Below are 19,389 nucleotides of genomic sequence, written 5' to 3'. Positions count from 1 at the left end.
AGACAACTTATGAATAGTAAAAGCTAAAGATTTCCTTTAAAGCGTTGAACAAAATCAAATCCAGTTTCCAATTATAATAACAACACTCTGACCACACGAGGATTCCGATTAAAATATTTGCTAAGCCTGTGTTTCCCTGTTGAGGTTCTTCTCAAGTGTCATTCATATTTAGCTGCTCACAATGCAAAAATGCTAAATTTAATTCTTAGGGAATTTACTTAACAGTTAAAATATTTTTTCCCTTCTCTCTGAACAAAAACAAAAACAACTGACAGAAATACTATTTTACTACCTTTGTGTTGTTCAGTCATTTGGGCCATAGATAAAAATAAAATACACAAGCAAGCAGGCTTCGCCGAAACACATAAGGCAGGCCAAAGACTCTCCTGCTCTCCAAGAGTCCTGATGAGGTCTATTGTTTACTCACGGGTTGGAGGAGGTAGATGAGAGATTCCTCTTGGATTATTATAATTGGCAAAGGGATGATGTGAGTAGCTTGGAAAAGGGTATTCACAGATGACATTATCTGGTCAAAACGCCCACCAAGTCCTCCCAGGGTCACGATCATGTCAACCTGAACAAGGAATGTAAAAGTGAAAGTCATATATTTCAACAATGTAAAACCGTGAGACAGAATCAAATAGTTGAACAGTGCTTTCATTACTGTAATATTTGATAAACAAAAAGGAAAACAAGCACCATTTTTGCTCCTTGGAGGAGAAAACAAGTTGCTTGTTCAAGGTCACCGAGCTGGAAAGTGGCAGAGCTGAGTGTCAACATATACTTTTATATCAGCAAGTTCAGTCTTTACTGTTTGCCTGTGCACTTAGAAAACCAGCAGGTCTTGCTTTAGCACTTCATTCATATGCTCCTTCCATGCAGACGGCTTCTCTGATTCATAACATGTCCATATAGTCAGAGCTTATAGGCTGGTCATGAAGCAGAAAGGAAAGAAGGGTTTACCTATGATAGTGTACTAAAACTTTGCATTCATTTAAAACTTGCAGTAATAATCAATCTACATAGTAATGGTTGCTTAAAGGGAAAGTATTTTGGTGGTAGGTTTTAAAATATATTAAAATTTAGATAACATGTGGTCTATAAAGATGGCAGAATTTCATAAAAATAATCTAGGACATGAGCACCAATAGAGTCTGCTCAGTTCTGGGAGGAATTATAAGTGGCAGCCACCTGAGAGCTTGTTCGGTGTTTTTGGTCTATTTATTTAATTTATTTATTTACTTCCTTTAATTACTGTTTTTACGTTCTGGTGTTTTGCACAGTGACTAACATATATAAGATGCTCAAGGCCCTGATAACTAAAGAGATTTTTTTACATATGTACATACATACACACACACATACACACACACACACACACATACAAGAAGACAGGAAGAGAGAGAGATTACTAAAAGAGAAAAATATAGATGCATCATCATTTGGTGGGGATATAAAAATAATAATGGGATTCTACCAAAACATCAAAATGTAAATTACAAAGAAGAATGAAGAAATTTCGCATGCATTTCCTATTCATGACCTTATCAGTGTTGGAAGAATAGGGATTTACATTTGGATAAGATGCTTCATGTTCAAGCTTGACTAGTTTAAGACAGACAAACCACACAGCTGTAGTACTCAGTAGGTTCCTTGAGCGAGTCCTCTATAGCGCTAACAGATTTGTGGGTTAGAGAAACATAGGAAACAGGTGTCATTTGAACTACAGAGGCATCTTGAAGGTATGAGTTTATCTTAGAGGAAAGAGCAAACTCATTGTAAGCAATCCAACATGTGAGACAGAGTCAGCTTCTGTTGGGAATCAGATAGGTTCTACTTGTGCATTACAGATGTCACAGTGAAGCCCATCCAGTCCAGCTGAGTCAGGACCATTTATGACCCCAGGAATACGAAAAACCAGTTTGTTTTAAATTGAAGAGAAATGCACTGTCATAGTCCCACCTGAGTCTAAATTCACTTCAGAATCAAGGTTTGAAAGAAGATTATTCACTATGCAGATTCTTGAATCTTTTTCAGGTTCTCAACTTTTCATTAATATACTCTAGGCCTTGAGGGATCCTATAACCTTTAAGGTTGGAATTTAATTCCCATCTTCTGCAATGGGATAGTATAATGAATAAGTAATATCTGTAAATCAGTCACTGAATTTTTCAGAAGCAGCATTACTCCTCATCACTACTCATTTTCCCTACAGGAAGTATTTAGCAAGGCTGATTAGAAACACCGGAGGATCAGTGAAAGCTGCAGGTGGGTTCACGGGGTCATCTTTGTTTTCCTTCTGAAGTTCTGTTCTTTTAACTCGGAATGGGACTTCATATTCAGAAGGAGGAGCAGATGCACCCTTGACACACCCTTGTAAGATTTCCAAGGTTAGAGGAATATCTCTGTATTAGTGCCAATGGGGCAGGGAGTTCCACCCAACAGGCCATGTGTGGATCTTCAAAGCCCCGTGCACTTACTTTCAACATTTCCCAGTCATTTCTTGTGAGAACCTTTGACATACATGAATGGTCCCCTGCCTAGGGGTCCATAAACCACAGGCAATAGCAGTGTTTGTAATAGAGAAGGCCATGGGGGATGTCCTGAGGGAGCTGAGAATACAAGAACTTGGAGAAAAACAAACGGTAAGAAACAGTGGCAAGAAGCTGAGATCCAGGCTGAGTTAACATAATGAAATTCTACATAATTGTGCTTCTCTAAATGACAAGTTCTTCTAGCTTATTTGCAGATATTTTAGATAAAAACTGAAGTGTGTGTGTTAGTGCATGTGTGTGTCTGTGTATTGTGGTGTGTGTGTGTATGTGTGTCTGTGTGAGTGTGTGAGTGCATGCATGCATGTGCATGTGTCTGTATTTATGTGTGGTGTGTGTTCGTGTGTGTGGACAAGCATGCCTGTGTGCATATAGGCAAGCACATAGAGGCTAGAGGTTGATGTCGGGTGTCTTCCTCAATCATTTCCCATGTTTTAGTATTTTTCTTAATTTTCAAAAGATTTGTTTACTTTAAATGCATGAGTGTTTTTCCTTCATGTCTATACTTGCACCAAGGGCACGTCTGTAACCCACAGAGGTCAGGTGTTTGATCACCTGGGACTGGAGTGAGGATGACTGTGAGTCACCATGTGGAAACTGGGAATCAAAATGAGTCTCCTGAAAGAGCAAGTACAAGCTGTTGAGAAAAATCTCACCATCCGTTCTGCAATGTTTTTTGAGTCAGGGTCTCTCACTGACCCATAACTCATGAATGTTGGCTAGGCTGTCTGGCCAAGGAGCCAGGGTGGAGATCCATCTCTTTCTGCAAGCCCCAAACTCTGCTCAGGGCTAGGGTTACTACACCACTATGACTAGTTTTTCTATGGCTACTATTGATCCGAAATGAGTTATTCATTCTTACACAGTAGGCATTTTATACAATGAGCTCTCCTGCAGAATAGTTAGTGGCATTATAATGAAAAACATTAACATGTGACTTTTACTATCTTACATATACAACTCACATATTTATAAGTTTCATTAATAAGCAAATGGCAAACAAGAAAGACAGAAATATTTATTGATCATCCATCATTTGTTAGGAATTATCCCAAGCACCCAAGAAAGTGAATGGTAAAAGATGGAGAAATGCAACTAGAACCTTCAGTCAGAAGTTGCTTTAGGTGAGCTGGTGTAGACTATTTTCAAAACGAGAGTGGCAGCACAGACCAAAGGAGGGGCAGGAAGCTGTTTTAGGTATAGAAGCTTGTAAGATGGGAGGTGCTTCAGAGAATAGACTGTGGTAAGGCTCCAGAGACTATATTAACCCAGGAGTTTCCACAACGCTCCTGGTGCCTAATGCTAGGCCCCAGTGAGAAAGCATAAACAGCAGCAGAGAAGGACCACAGTCTGAGTGTCAGATTTGGGCCCTCCTCTCCTGAAGCTCATGTTCCTGTATCTAGCTGCTGACTATCATTCACTTCTCAAGCTCCATCCCATAGCACCTGCTCCACCTAAACCCCACAGAATAAAGACTGAGGTCTATCTCATTTTTTTTATCATCTATTTTCCATATAGATTATACTGGCTTTAATACCCAAGCAGTCTCGGAATTTCTCAACTCACTACCACAATTTTATTAGGAACATGGCCAAGCAACCAACACTTGGGGAGGAATATGAGCCACCTCTATGTCTCACATGAATTGCAATAGTCTCTAACCGAGAGTTACTGTTTCTATCTGTGTTGTCTACAATCTATCTTAACGTAGTACCCAAAAGAATCCAGCTAAAATGTCAATCTTATCATGGCATTCTTCTTCTCAAAACAGACTGACAGTGATTTTTACAAGGAATTACAAATGCCTACAGGGTTTGTTCTCTGATCATTTCTGTGATCTCATCACTCCCAGTCCCATTTCTCCTCTTCTTCACATCTCTATTCCAGTCATACTTCCTTTGTCTCTCTTACTGCATGAACATACCACGACCTTCTATCTCAAATACTTTGCACTTGCTGTTTCTTCTTTATGGAGCACATTATCCCCAGATATTCATTTGATGACTTTACTCCATTGCTTTAAAACTCCCACCCCTCTCAAAACAATGCAATGCTAAACAGTTTAATGATTTAGTATATCCTGTTATCACTGCAGAAATATACTACAATTAACATGAAGGTGGAGGCTTTCTATTACTAGTAGTCAGTGAGTATTTATTGAACAGATGGATGAGTGAAACAAGAACAGAAGGACAGTAGAAAAGAATAGTCAACACATGTAAGTGCTGGAGGGAAGGAACTATGGGATGAGGGTACAAGAGGAGATGGGATAAATAGAGATTATGGAGAGTTTTCATGGTGTTACAAACACAACTACAATACGTACATGTGGACAAAACTGAGTCACTGGGGTAAAAAGGGAAAGGAGAGTTTGAAGTAACCAGATGTGGGAATCTGAAATACATGGAATTTACCATGTACCCGTATTGTAGAAAAATATTGACAAAAAGTTTTTTTTTCAAAAAAAAAATTAATGTCACTAACACATAACTATGAGAGCTATAGCAATAGGCAATAAGAGTGAGATTATCTAGTGATATTTTCTCTGGCTTAAAAGTTCAGTTTCTTATTGTTAGATTGTATGTTTGATTCATATATACACATGGCAGCAAACATCTACAGTGCTCTTCTTTTTATCAAAATGAATATGAAAAAAATAGAATATCCTGATTTGTATGCATTTCCTGCCCTTAGATCAAGATAATTTACAAGTATTTTATTAGTTAGCAAGACATGTGATGACAATAAGAGGAACATGGGATGTACTCACCCATATTTGGTTTCTAGCCATAAATAAAGGACATTGAGCCTATAATTCGTGATCCTAGAGAAGCTAAATAAGAAGGTGAACCCAAAGAAAAACATATGGGCATCCTCCTGAATATTAACCTTCATCAGGTGATGAAAGGAGACAGAGACAGAGACCCACATTGGAGCACCGGACCGAAATCTCAAGGTCCAAATCAGGAGCAGAAGGAGAGAGAGCACGAGCAAGGAACTCAGGACCGCGAGGGGTGCACCCATACACTGAGACAATGGGGATGATCTATCGGGAACTCACCAAGGCCAGCTGGCCTGGGTCTGAAAAAGCATGGGACAAAACCGGACTCGCTGAACATAACGGACAATGAGGACTGCTGAGAACTCAAGAACAATGGCAATGGGTTTTGATCCTACTGCACGTACTGGTTTTGTGGGAGCCTAGGTAGTTTGGATGCTCACCTTACTAGACTTGGATGGAGGTGGGAGATCCTTGGACTTCCCACAGGGCAGGGAACCCTGACTGCTCTTAGGGCTGCTGAGGGAGGGGGAGTTGATTTGGGGAGGGGGAGGGAAATGGGAGGCGGTGGCGGGAAGGAGGCAGAAATCTTTTTTTTTTTTTTTTTTTTTTTTTTTTTTTTTTTTTTTGGTTTTTCGAGACAGGGTTTCTCTGTGGCTTTGGAGCCTGTCCTGGAACTAGCTCTGTAGACCAGGCTGGTCTCGAACTCACAGAGATCCGCCTGCCTCTGCCTCCCGAGTGCTGGGATTAAAGGCGTGCGCCACCACCGCCCGGCCAGAAATCTTTAATAAAGAAATAAATTAATTAAAAAAAAGTTGTCTGGATATTCAGGTCATGACATTTAGAAAAATCTATCTAAAAATTCCATGTTACATTAGTATCTACAGTATCCACACCTGATTAGCCAGCTCGTTGCATCCATGCCACATGAACTCTTTGGGTTTTATTTGAGGTCTGAACTAAATACTAGCAAGTTTTTCAAGATGCTTTTCACCTCTTTCTCCTAGTAAGGTGTCTTATGCTGTGAAAAACCACCATGACCACAGCAACTCTTATAAAGAAAAGCATTTACTTGGGGTGGCTTAAAGTTTCAGAGGTTTAATTATCATTGTGGTTGGACATGGCAGTGTGCAAGCAGACATGCTGCTGGTCAAGAAGCCGAGAGCTCTACATTTTGATCCACAGATAGTAGACGGAGTCTGAATTATTCTGGTTATAGCTTGAACATAAAAGACCTCAAAGTCCACCTCCACAGTGACACACTTCATCCAATAAGGCCACATCTACTCCAACAAAGTTATACCTCCTAATACTGCTGCCATTTCCTTTGGGGGAGTCATTATCTTTCAAACCACCACATAAGGTTCTCTGTTTTTACTATTATAAGTTAAATAGTAATTGAAACTATTTTGTTTTGAAAAACGAGTGACAAACTGGGCTTTGCTTTAAATGTCTTAACAGAGCCATGGCAAGGCTAATGAGGGGCATATAATACCATGGGAAGAAGTGATTTTACTTCTCTATTAAAGCAGTAAAAACCTTTCAGTCACCAAATGACAAGTTTTTCTTTCTTTGACCTCAAAAAGGCTTAGATACAACACACACCATCTCCTTTAAGAACAGTGACTGTCAGCGTATTTTAATTACATTTACTTTCTAGAAATTGAATTCTGGGGATGCATAACTGGGCAGTTTCTTTGTGGTTCTCCCTGATAGGGTAATCATATAATTTAATGTACAAAGTGAGATGCTTGTGAAAGTAAAAGTGGATATTATAAATACAGAATACAGAAATAGGGACATTGCTGGTACAAACCAAGACATATGCTTTTCCTGCCTCGGAACAGAAGAACTAAGTGTCTGGATAGACAACCTAACAAGAACAAACACAAGGGTTTCAGTCACATTACATGACATAATTACCAGCTCTTAACTTTCAAAGATTTACATTGCACAATGATGAGACTTCAATAAAAGTTTGAGAATTGGTTCAATTATATTATATGTTATAAAATTTGAAGATAGAAGAGCAAATATCATCCACTGACAAAATAATTGGGTCAAGTCAGAGCAAACAAATTAACTAGAGCCAGGAGTATCTGATCATTACAGATAAAAAGCAAAAGAAAACGGTTTAAAGCAAATGAAATAGTTAAAACACATGTTTTAATAAGCATATAAAATGATTCTAGTGATTGGCATGAAGCAAAATGAGAAGCTGGAAAAAGTTCGCTTCCTTGGACATGTACTTTGTTAAACATGCTGTTGATTAAGAAATGCCAGAAGCATTTTTGTCAGTTGAGCTTGGTCAGCTATAAGAAAGGAGCACAGCCAGGACAACCTGAGCGATACTCCCTTCTCACAGTTGAGGTGATTCACAGTCCAAGGTGAAACTGCACCCAGTTTTGGTGAGGGACTTGGACTGGTCTGCAGATTGACACTCTGCATCTCCATATGGCAGAAAGCAGACACCCATAGTACTAGACCTCTGTGGTATTATGGTGACAACACATTAGATAATACAAACACAAGGGCATTTACTCCAAAAGACAGCAAATTCTCAAATCAGAACTACATCTTACTCAGTTTGCTTTTCTCAACTGACAACAATTAGCAGAGTGACTAACACACATATCAAATGTTTATTATCTGAATGGTTTGTTTGAGGACTCAAGACTAAATGATACAAACAAACAAACAGACAACAAATTCAACTCAACACCAAATACATACTTTAATGCTAATTTCTAGGGTCTATATTCTTTTCTAAAACCCCTGATGGAAAAAATAAGTATAATGTTGGAGCAACTTTGCAAGTGAATTAGTCATTACATTACATTACTGTCATTACATTCTCCGGTCCAGCCTGGAAACTACAACCACACAATTATTTTTTTAATTATCTTGTAATGTTCTTTAGTGGAGTACCATTACCTGGAGATGCAGATTCTTTACCTAGAGATCACAGTTCTCCATAAGCAGACTCAGCAAATTGGTTCTGATGACAGCTGTGTTCTCTTTCCTCCCTAGAACTCTACATATACTGTGTAGAGATTGATGGGTTTTCCTGCTTGCCTCAATCCTCCCACTTGGTGTAGCTATAGATTGGATCACCTGTTCTCATATTGCTTTCACACACCCATGCGACCCTTCAATTTTAGGTACAGTACATGACAACTTGGGGCATAATTGCTGAGTTCACTCCTACAGGACTCAAATGCTTTTTAGAATTTACCCTGGAAAGGTTCCAAATCTTGTAGTCAAACATATCAAAGTTAGTCTGGTAATGATGCAGTCTTTCCATCAAGAAGGTCCTCTGAACACTCACATTTCCTTGTCTGAGTCGACTATACATTCTCAAACAATAGCAAGGAGTTCTCTTGAGATATAAGAGCTTTCAGTACTAACAAGTATATCTAGAAAGATGTAGAAATGCATTATTTTGCCTTCTTGATGTAAATAATCTAATGGATTCCAGGAGCAAATCTGCATGGTTTACATTTCCACTACCAAGAAGTGAGTGGCAAGGAAAGTAGAACAGAGTAAAACAACCTCTCACGAGTCTTTCAATTTTAATTTTGCTTAATTTTGTTACTTAACTCTGCTGAAAATTAAAAGCTTCGTGAAGAAAAGTCAGCAATATGTTTATGAGTAAAATTACAGAAAATGAGAGTGTGTAGGAATTAACAGCATGAATAGTATAAAGCCTACTGGAAATAATTTTTGTGTCCAAACCTCCCACTGTCAGGATATGAAAATATTTCTAGGGAAAAAGAATTCCAAAGTATTTTTTGTGAATTACAGACCTTGGAGAAATGAAAAGATGTATCATTCATGGTTTGTTATGTTCACATCTCCTATAGCAACCTTCCCATGGTAGTTATTCAGATGAAAATGAAAACATATAACTTATGACACATTCCTAGGTTTTCACTGATTGGAAGTAGACTTAGGTTATTACAACTGATGTTATATAGATGTTGCCCATTGAGGCTAAATTACTGATTGGTAGCCAAATGAAAAATCGAAAAGTTTGGTTTTGAAATCCTACTAAAATATACTGAGAATTTTTCACAATGGCTAAAAATTCTCTAAAATGCACGCTGTTCTACTCAAGATAAATATCTAAAAGGACTTGCAACTTAAACAGTCTCCTTCCCTTTCTGTGGAAATGGGTTGTGGGTCCCAGAAGATAGGACAGGCGCCATCTTTCTTCATTCATAGCTGTGCAGGTAAAGAGGAAGCAGATGGTTTCCCAAACCATGTTGGAAGTGCACTGACCTCTAGTCCCAATGATTCACACTTCTGAAAGTGTGGTCATTTGTAATAGCAATGAGAACACCGTGCCTCGTGATCACTGATTCTCACTCCACAATATTTCTTGCTTTGCCTCACCCATAAAACAACACTTGGTTGCATATTCCTGTCTAACATGATGCATCAAATGCCTGGTTTCTACTTCTGGAAGAATAAGAATTGGCTATTTGCAGTGTTTTTCATGCACTATTTCCTCAGTGCTTACTAGTTTAAAATTATCTTCACTTTTTAGTGTATAGTTTATAAATGGGAGCTATCAGACTTGCTGTAGTATAATCATTTGATATTGTAAGATGGTGGAATATAAATAGCCTATGTTAATAAATCCCTTTCTACAGTTAGAAAGAATAGAATGTTGGGGGTAGCAAATTTTGCACTTGATATTAGGACTTTGACTTCTAGATATGAGCTAGTCCATTTTATAATGTCAAATGAAAAGCTATCTGCACTGCAGTGACACTAATTACTTAAAGCTTACTTCTTGCAATGCAGTAAGTTTGCACACATGTTAATCCATGTATATAACATATTTATTATGTCATCATGCTTAAAATTTACCTTGAAGGTATTCACAATGTTATTTGCCACTTTCCTAAACATACTGCAAATGAATATATCATAGTAAACTTATAAACTGGGCTAAAATATTTATTTGATAATAATTTTCTCATGAAATATTTTATTTTTATAAAAGCTTTTTAAAAATCAGAATCCTTCAGGTCAATTTTATAGGCATCGGAAACAGATAAAAAGGTGATCAATGCAATCTGTGTTCATACAGTGCTGTTTCTTAATCTGCTGTAGAGTATCATGATATGACAGCTTACGTTAGGAAAGACAGACATTCGCATGTTTTAGGAGGGGAAGGTGCTCAGGAAAGAAGCTGATGTGCTCTCATGTATATCCTACACATGTAGACTGGAGCACAGCACCTGCTGATGTGGAACTGCACCCTGAACAGACATGAATGCTATGTAGAACTGCTCTTAGGAAGGCGGAGCACCAGTGGAGCCTAAAAGCAGTTTCTCTTCTATCTTCAGAGCCAAGGGCAGGGGCTGAGTACACAGGAGTCCATCTTCTCCTACTTAAAGGGAACTTCCTGAGATATTTAAGCTCAAGATGACACAAAGAGAGTATACTTAGACAGAGGAAAGAGTCATAGCTCTCCTCGTGATCACTAGTGAATCACTACTAAGGATACATTGATATGCTTTAGAATCTCTATGAGATGCAGTAACATCATTTCAGGATTTTCAGTCATGACTTAATAGCTATGCAGAAATCACACTTTAAATTATAAAGCATTGTTGATGTGGGTGACCTCATTTACTGATATAGGTACTACTGCATTCAGTATCTTTCTGAGAGAAAGAAAATCAAGCAAACAGAAAGACGAAGGCATTTCTATCTATTAAGCAGTGGCCAGCACATTCTCTTGCACAATCATTAATCTCACAGAAGGCCTCAAGACGCAGGGTTTTCCAGAACTGGCTTCTGAATTTTCATATTGCTATAAGGCCCTGTGTCTTCCGTAGAGGATTCCCACAACCACCAAAGCTGTCACTCTATACATTAATAGGAAATTCCATCTGGAAAGTGAGTCATCAAACTGAAACTCCTGGTAATCAGAGAAACATAACCTTTGTCGTGGGGGCTATAAACACACACTGCTCTTCTTGCAAGAATGAATTAGACTGCCACAGCCTCTAAGGTGGGACACTTGTTATGCCCTTAGCAACATCTCTCAGGTCACTTCAAAGCACTAGGTTTATCCATTTTCTCTTGTGGCGCAGCACTATGAAATATATTTCTGTTCTCCATGAAGGAGAAACTGTAGCAGGCTTTCTTGGACTACTAGCCCCAAACCATGACACAGAGAACCTACTATTAATTATGAACACTTACCATTAGCTTAGGCTTATTCCTTGCTGCTTTTTAAAACTTAAATTAACCCTTTTAATTTAATTAATCTATGTGCTGCCACAAAGCTTGCTTACCTCACGTATGTATTGAGCATCCTACTTTCCTGCTTCCTTGTGTCTGACTGGCAGAGTCTCAGATGGCTGGCCCCTGGCTGACTGGCTCCCCTTTTTTCTCTGCTGCCTGCCCCATCTATCCCTCTTCTGCCTAGCTATTGTCTGTTCAGCTTTTTATTCGACCAATCAGGTACATTAGGCAGGCAAGTTAAAAGAACAACACACTTTTACACAGTTAAACAAATGCAGCATAAACAAAAGCAACACTCCTTTACCTAGTTAAACACATGCAGCATAAACAAGTGCGATACATCTTTACATAGTTAAATATTCTATTAAATAACAAGAAACAGATGTGAGTTCTTCTTTTGAAAGCCCCTGCAAAATCATCTAGGAAACAATCTGTTAGTACCTGGTGATCAGAAACTTTCTTTTCCTTATGTCCTTGTGTGGCACTCAGCCTGTATAGCATTTGTCCTAATACACGGGAATTACTATAGCACCTGACAAAGGAAACAATGCTGGCTCTGCACTAAAATGTGAGGATGGGTATATGTGGACATATTTAAATATTGATCATAATGTGTGGATAAATACAGTATACATTTCGCATTCCTTGCTCGAAGTTCAGAAAGCATTACCTATTTAAGCTCTTAACATTTCTTTGAGGTAGGCAAGTTCAGACAGACCAAAATAAAAACAAAGAAGGTGGAGCTTGCTGCACATTTCTTACAAACAGTGGCTCAGTTACGGAGTTGGTGCTGGAAGTACAGGGTATTCTATCACTTCTTCAAGACGCACTTATTATCATCAAGTTCACAATGGCATTGTTTTCAGAAATAATCAGTATATTATCTTATTTTTCGTCTTGACATGTACTAGTAACTTAAAGCACAGAAAAGAGATGGAAGTTCCAGAATAACTTATACATCACAGAATGAAAGCAATGTAAGAACTTAATAATTTTCAATTACATACAATACACATTTTGTATAATACCAAAATTATATAAAACAATCATTATGTTAAACATTTATATCCATACAGAAGCACATATAATACATCAATTAATAATATAATATATGAACAAATGCAATAGTGGATAGATAACCATGGCTATCCCCATCTATTTCTAAAATAAACATTTCAGTTATGATGGGTCAGGATCTGTGTCAAAAGAACAGGCTTTTTAAATTAAAGCTGGCAAAAATGTTTACTAACATTTGATAATAGTGTTTACTAAATAGGATTTTTCCAAATTTTAACATGGTAATTTATTTTATAAATATTTATGGGGCTCCTACATGTTCCAGATATAGTTTGGGTGCAGAGGACATAACAGGAAGCTGATATCCATTAGTTCCTGTTTATGTGAAGCCTGTATTCTACCATTCAAAGATATCAAAGAAACAAATGCCCTAGATGTGAAGTGTGCCAGATGCCATTGTGCTCGGGAGACAGAAGAGCAAGGGAGGCTATGAGGACAACAGAGTCAAGAGGCTGGAAAGGAAGGGTGAGGAGTTCTGCTTAGAAAGGCCAAGGAGAGCCTTGTCAATATGAGCGGCATTCTCATTACAAAGAATATCTTTCATTCCATTTCTCCCTCAAATGACAAATGAAAGGATGACACAGGTGATACACAATCTGAGAGAAAGCTATCAAACAACAAAGTTGGATCTATTTGAAGGTGGTGTAAAACATGTATAACAAATCCGAGTTGCTCCACCTGTCTGTTTCCTGAATTAGACTAGAGGATACTAGTGGTCATGACTTACCATATGATTCTGTTATAAGGTAAGTTAGTACTCACATTTTACTAAAATTGAGGCTTAAATAGCTATTTACCATCACATGGCTAAACAGAGACCCAAGTGTTTCCCAAGACCCTGAGCACCTACACTGTAGTTATAATGCTATTAGTACTAATAGTTTAGAAAAATTAAACTAGTATTGTTATTTTTATAATAACTCTAGTCACTATTAAAATCTAGCCAAATGTTTGAGGAGAATAAAAGCTCCTAGGACGAATAGCAGAGTGCACGTGCAAAGGAAAGCCACAGCATCTTCTGGAATGTGTACACACGCTATAGGAAAAACATTCAGTCACTGGCCGTTTCCCAAATACATAACAAAGGGAGATAATTTAGTGATTTAAAGCAGTTGTATGTATCGCATATGACTTTTCAGTAAGAGGATGGACTACAGAGGGTGAACAAAACCAACCGAGCCAATGTAGTAAGACTGCAAAGAAAAAGCTGTATGCAAGAGAGGGAAACCTGTAGAATTTTAAGTAAGTGTGACCAGCCACTGAGGACTACATAAGGTAATTTTAAAGTATATACAGGTAGATGGATGGTAATGCCATTGAGTGAGATAAAGAAAATGAGATTGTGAGAAAGATGGTGAATCTTGTTTTAGACACTGAAGTGCCTGTCTCACTAGTTAGCTAGTAGAAATATGGTTTTGTATTTTTTGGATAGAGTTAGCTAGATTACGCTGTTAATGGTACAGAACTGTTAGTAGATGCCAAGGGACATAGGAGAGGGAACATGAGGCAGTGTGATGGAATGCCAACAGAGAGATCTGGGGCAAAGGAGGGACGATGAAGATTGGTGAAAGGTTATTAAGGCACATAGAGAATGCAGAAATAAACAACGAGTCCACTGAATCCCTCTAGTTAACACACCTCATGGGGCAGTTCCACATGTGATGGTGTTCTATTGTGTTATGGATTTATGGAAAGATAGCAAAGTCTTGATCTTCCCCTTCAGCTTAACTGCTGCCAGTATCAAGCTAACATTTCCTAGCAGTTTTCTGTTGTTGGGGTTTTTTTACTCTTTGCTCTTTTGGGAGCGCCTGCCATGCAGCTCCCAAATAAATCACACACAAGGGCTTATTCTTTCTTATAAATGCTTGGCCTTAGCTTGGCTTGATTTTTGCCAGCTTTTATTGACTTAAATTATTGCATATGTCTTTTTCCTCTGGGCTTTTACCTTTCTCTATTTTTGTGTATATTTTCTTTCCTTTTTATTTCATGTCTGGCTGGGTGGCTGGGCTCTGGAGTCCTCCTCTTCTTGTCCTCTTGCTCCTCCCAGGTTACTCCTCCCATTTATTTTCTCTGCCTGACAGCCCCACCTACTCTTTCTCTTACCTTGCTACTTGCCATTCAGTTCTTTATTAAACCAATCAGGTGTTTTAGACAGGTAAAGCAACACAGCTTCACAGAGTTAAACAAATGTAACATAAAAGAATGCAACACATCTTTGCATCATTAAACAAATGTTCTACAGGATAAACAAATGTAACACATTTTAAAATGATATTTTACAACAGTTTTCATCTAAATAGTTGTATAAACATGAAGCAGAGAATCAAAATGGGAAATGTTTTAAGAGCATCTTTAAAGATGAATGAATCCACTCACTGTTTATTTTTGGCTACATTTAAGAAGCCTCCATGTTCTCCACCACCGTGAATTCAGTCACAAAACCCATGCTCTCATTTTATGGAAATGGCACATTTAAAACAATTATATATTCCTTATTATAAACTTCTTATTCTGAACTAATTTTAGATTTACAAAGTTAATGTCACAAAGGTGCCAGCCAGGTGGTGGTGGATGCCTTTATTCCCAGTACTTGGGAGGCAGAGGCAGAGGAAGGTGGATCTCTGTAAGTTTGAGGTCAGCCTGGATTGCAGAGCAAATTCCAGGACAACAAGGGATATACAGAGAAACCCTGCCTTAAACAAACAAACAAACAAAAAAGTGCTACAAAGGTAATGCAGACAGTATGTACTTTACCCAGCTTTGTGCATTATCATCTTACAACCATGGAACACTGGTCACAACTAATGCTGAAGATCTTCACTACTAATTGTTCACATTTCACCATCTACCTATCCATGACATCTTTCCATTTTAGGACACACACCAGGATAATAATTCTTTTGCCATATATCCTTAGTCTTCTCTGATATGTGTTAATTTCTTAATAGGCAGACAGAGGGACTGACAGGCAATATTAAATTTTGCTTCAGATCTGGCTGAAGATGTTGGCTCATCAGAAAAAGCTACAATGGAGCCAGTTAGATACCAAAAAAGGGCTCAGGGATCCATGAGTCCCCCTACATCCAAATGAATAAGTCTTAAATTTGATTTTCAAAGGAGGTGCTTTTTCAAATGAGACATTTATAGTATATGCAAAATAAAAACCATCATAAAAATATTGTATACCTATATCAATTTTGGGTAATTGATGGCTATAACTAGTCTAAAATGCACAGCATGTGCTGATGTGTAATGGCAATACATCTACATGGAGGGAAGAATATGAAAGGAGGATAACTTATAATTTTTAATATAGGCTTCATGGTCGTGGAGAAATCAAATCCAGACATAATTAACTAACAGAAAAACTATTCCTACCATATACACATCACAGGTTATGAAATGAGTAAACATTAAGTTTATATATAAGCTTTTATTTTTATATAGTATTTAAATATGATTGAATAGAATATAGATAGTCTCAATACCTATTCAGCAGCCTTCATTATTTTATTAAATTACCTAGAGCAGTATGGCAAAGGATAAAGTGTTCTTGAGTTTTAGCCTATAAAACCAGTACAGTGTGAAATCGCTAAAAACAGAGAAATAAATTAATATAAAATTTATTGGTCAATGATTTGTTTATTATTAATATAAGATCTATATTTAAAATATCATCAATTGTTTTCTCATCAATTTGGGCTACAGAGTAAAAAAAAAGAGAATAAATAGGGATGAAAGAGGAAAAAGGAAAAGACAAAAGAGAAGGAGGGAAATGAGAAAGGGGGAGGACAAGAAGAGGGAGAAGCAAGAGGAAAAGGGGGAGAAAATGTTGGATACAGAGGTTCACATATGTAAGCTCAATACTCAGAGGTTTATGTAAGGCTTAACTTTGCTCTAAGTTTGAGATGAGTGTGTAATACATAGCAAGCTATAGGTCAGTCTGGGCTCCAGATTGATGTCTTAGCTCAGTAAACAAGAGAAATATATGTGGTGTTGATGCAAAAATATATTGGTAATGAAATCCATCAAATTACTGTCCTGCAATACCAGTAAATACCTTAAGAATACCTATCCTCTCATTCTCTTCTACTGTGGGTGTATTCCTGCTTCGTTCTAAGAATATGTACATTATTGTCTTTGGTGCTTGGAGCCACAACTTTCAAGATTTCCTATTGAATAGCATGGTTTAGGTTTCGTGCTTAATCACAGCACTAGAAAATAAGTGTTTTTGAAGACTCATTCATATCAGATGTCATCCTGATAAATTAATTATTCATGAGTCTGTTAAGATAAGGAATACTGCAGCATGAAATCAAAGCATTAAAACTCACATGCATCAAAGAACCCTTCTGTGGAAGAATGGGACTCGAGGGCAATTGAGTTTGAAATAAAGATAATTCATGGGATTTTTCTTCAATTAGTCTCATAATCTAGATAGCAAACTCCTTCAGGCTAAGAATAATATTGAATTCAAATTCCGCAAAGTTCAATGTTATATGGTATAATCCCAAGTTTAACTACACTGGGTACCTCATTTATCTACAGTATAATTAATATTTTATTTTGCAGTAGGTTCTTGTATTTTTTGTGACAAATTTCTATTTAAAAATTAATAAGAAGTAAATCAAATAGAAAATGTGTTTTATTAGGAGAAGCATAAAGGATTATTTGTAGGAAGAAAATTTTAAACATTGTCATGACCTCATGCTGAGATAGAAGGATAGATGTGGAGAATATTGTATTATTTTCCTTTCTAATGTTCACCTCCTGCTATTTCATCAAATCAAAACAATCCATGATATACTTCCAGTTTTAAAAAAAATCCAATAGAAACCCATAGAAACTGTATTTCCTCAAATTTAATACATGGTAATATAATAGTAACCAAAAATGAAATAGGACAACCATAGCAATATGCTGGAGGGAAGGCTTTGTGAATGTGGTTTCTGCCTCAAACTATTACTGCACAGAACCAACACTTTTTCTTCTTATACCAGTGTGAAATAATATGCTATGTGATGAGACGAGGGAAGAGAATGATGGAGCCATTGTGATATGGAGTGTGACGACAGATAGGATCACTCAATGAGAACTGTGATCCTGTGTGCACCAATCTAATACACAAAATAATGAAAGAATGACTAAAGAGAACGAAGCAAACACAACATGGAAACCCCAGACAGAGGGATAAATCTATCTTTCCAGAGAAGAATGGACAAAACACTGTTTCATCCACAAATGTGCAACATGTAGAAACCCATGAACTACTGATTTCTTCAATTATTAACTTATATTTTCAGACTGTCCTTGGCTACAAGTACAGACATTGTAAGCACAGCTGTGGACAGACTACCATCACCGTAATTTTCAACCCGGATAACAGCTACTTCAACAAGTCTTCACCATGGGCAACACAGAGGTGTGAGTGTACAAGAAGTTAACATTGGATGTTTTCCTCAATCACTCTCTACCTTATTTTTTGAGACAAAGGTTTCTTCCTGAACCTGAGCTCACTATTCAGCTAGGCTGTCTGGCCTGGATTCTCCTGCCACTGCCTCCACAGTGCTAAGGATAAACCCTTAGAATTATAATAAATATAATGCCTATAATCCTCAAGATTATAGACACATGTCAACATACCTTGTTTTTACATCGTATTGGGGATCTAATTTTGGTCCTCAAGCCTGTGCAGTCCATCTGAACTATCTTCCCACTCTAAGCATATTTCTTAAAATATTAAAACAATAATTGTCTCTTCCATCATAACCTTCTCAAACTGTCTTGATTGGCTGACTGAAACCGAGGAAGCTCAGAATAAGCCACCCCAACTTATATAGACCACTCTAGCATGCTGAATATTTACATTAGAGACACACAAAAAACTCGGTACAAAAAGATGTCTCTGGTCTTCACAGTGTTTCTTTTTTTATTATTATTGTTTTTTATTAAAAATGTTCGCCTCCTCCCCACCTCCCATTTCCCTCCCCCTCCCCCCACTCTGCTCCCCTTCCCTCTCCAGTTCAAAGAGTAGTCAGGGTTTCCTGCCCTGTGGGAAGTTCAAGGTCCTCCCCAGTCCATCCAGGTCTAGAAAGGTGAGCATACAAACAGGCTAGGCTCCCACAAAGCCAGTACATGCAGTAGGATCAAAACCCAGTGCCATTGTCCTTGGCTTCTCAGTCAGCCCTCATTAACCAGGATCCAGCAATACCACTCTTGGGAATATACCCAAGAGATGCCCTATCATACTACAAAAGCATTTGTTCAACTATGTTCATAGCAGCATTATTTGTAATAGCCAGAACCTGGAAACAACCTAGATGCCCTTCAATGGAAGAATGGATGAAGAAAGTGTGGAATACATACACATTAGAGTACTACTCAGCGGTAAAAAACAATGACATCTTTAATTTTGCATACAAATGGATGGAAATAGAAAACACTATCCCGAGTGAGGTAACCCAGATCCAAAAAGATGAACATGGGATATACTCACTCATAATTGGTTTCTAGCCATAAATAAAGGACATTGAGCCTATAATTCCTGATCTTAGAGAAGCTAAATAAGAAAGTGAACCCAAAGAAAAACATATAGTTATCCTCCTGGATATTGGAAGTAGAAGATTGCCGGGCAAAAATTGGGAACTTGGGGGTGGGGGTAGGATAGGGGTTAGGGGAGATGGGGAGAGAAAAGTGAGAAGGGGAGGATGGGGAGAG

General features: G+C 37.8%; 1 protein-coding gene across 3 annotated transcripts in view; it reads right to left on the bottom strand.

Moving 5' to 3' along the window:
- The window catches only part of Tpk1 (thiamin pyrophosphokinase 1), a 325,255-nt gene that overhangs the window by 126,546 nt on the left and 179,320 nt on the right, over positions 1–19,389 (bottom strand). For all 3 annotated transcript variants that reach the window (XM_057790101.1, XM_057790118.1, XM_057790110.1), the window contains one exon: positions 428–574. In XM_057790101.1, coding sequence (XP_057646084.1) covers positions 428–574 — 147 coding nt within the window. The remainder of the gene's footprint in view (positions 1–427; positions 575–19,389) is intronic.

Source organism: Chionomys nivalis, chromosome 1 (genome assembly GCF_950005125.1).
Source record: "Chionomys nivalis chromosome 1, mChiNiv1.1, whole genome shotgun sequence".
Classification (NCBI taxonomy): Eukaryota; Metazoa; Chordata; class Mammalia; order Rodentia; family Cricetidae; genus Chionomys; species Chionomys nivalis.
Note: the sequence above shows the minus strand (reverse complement) of the source record. Positions and strands in the feature narration are given on the sequence as shown.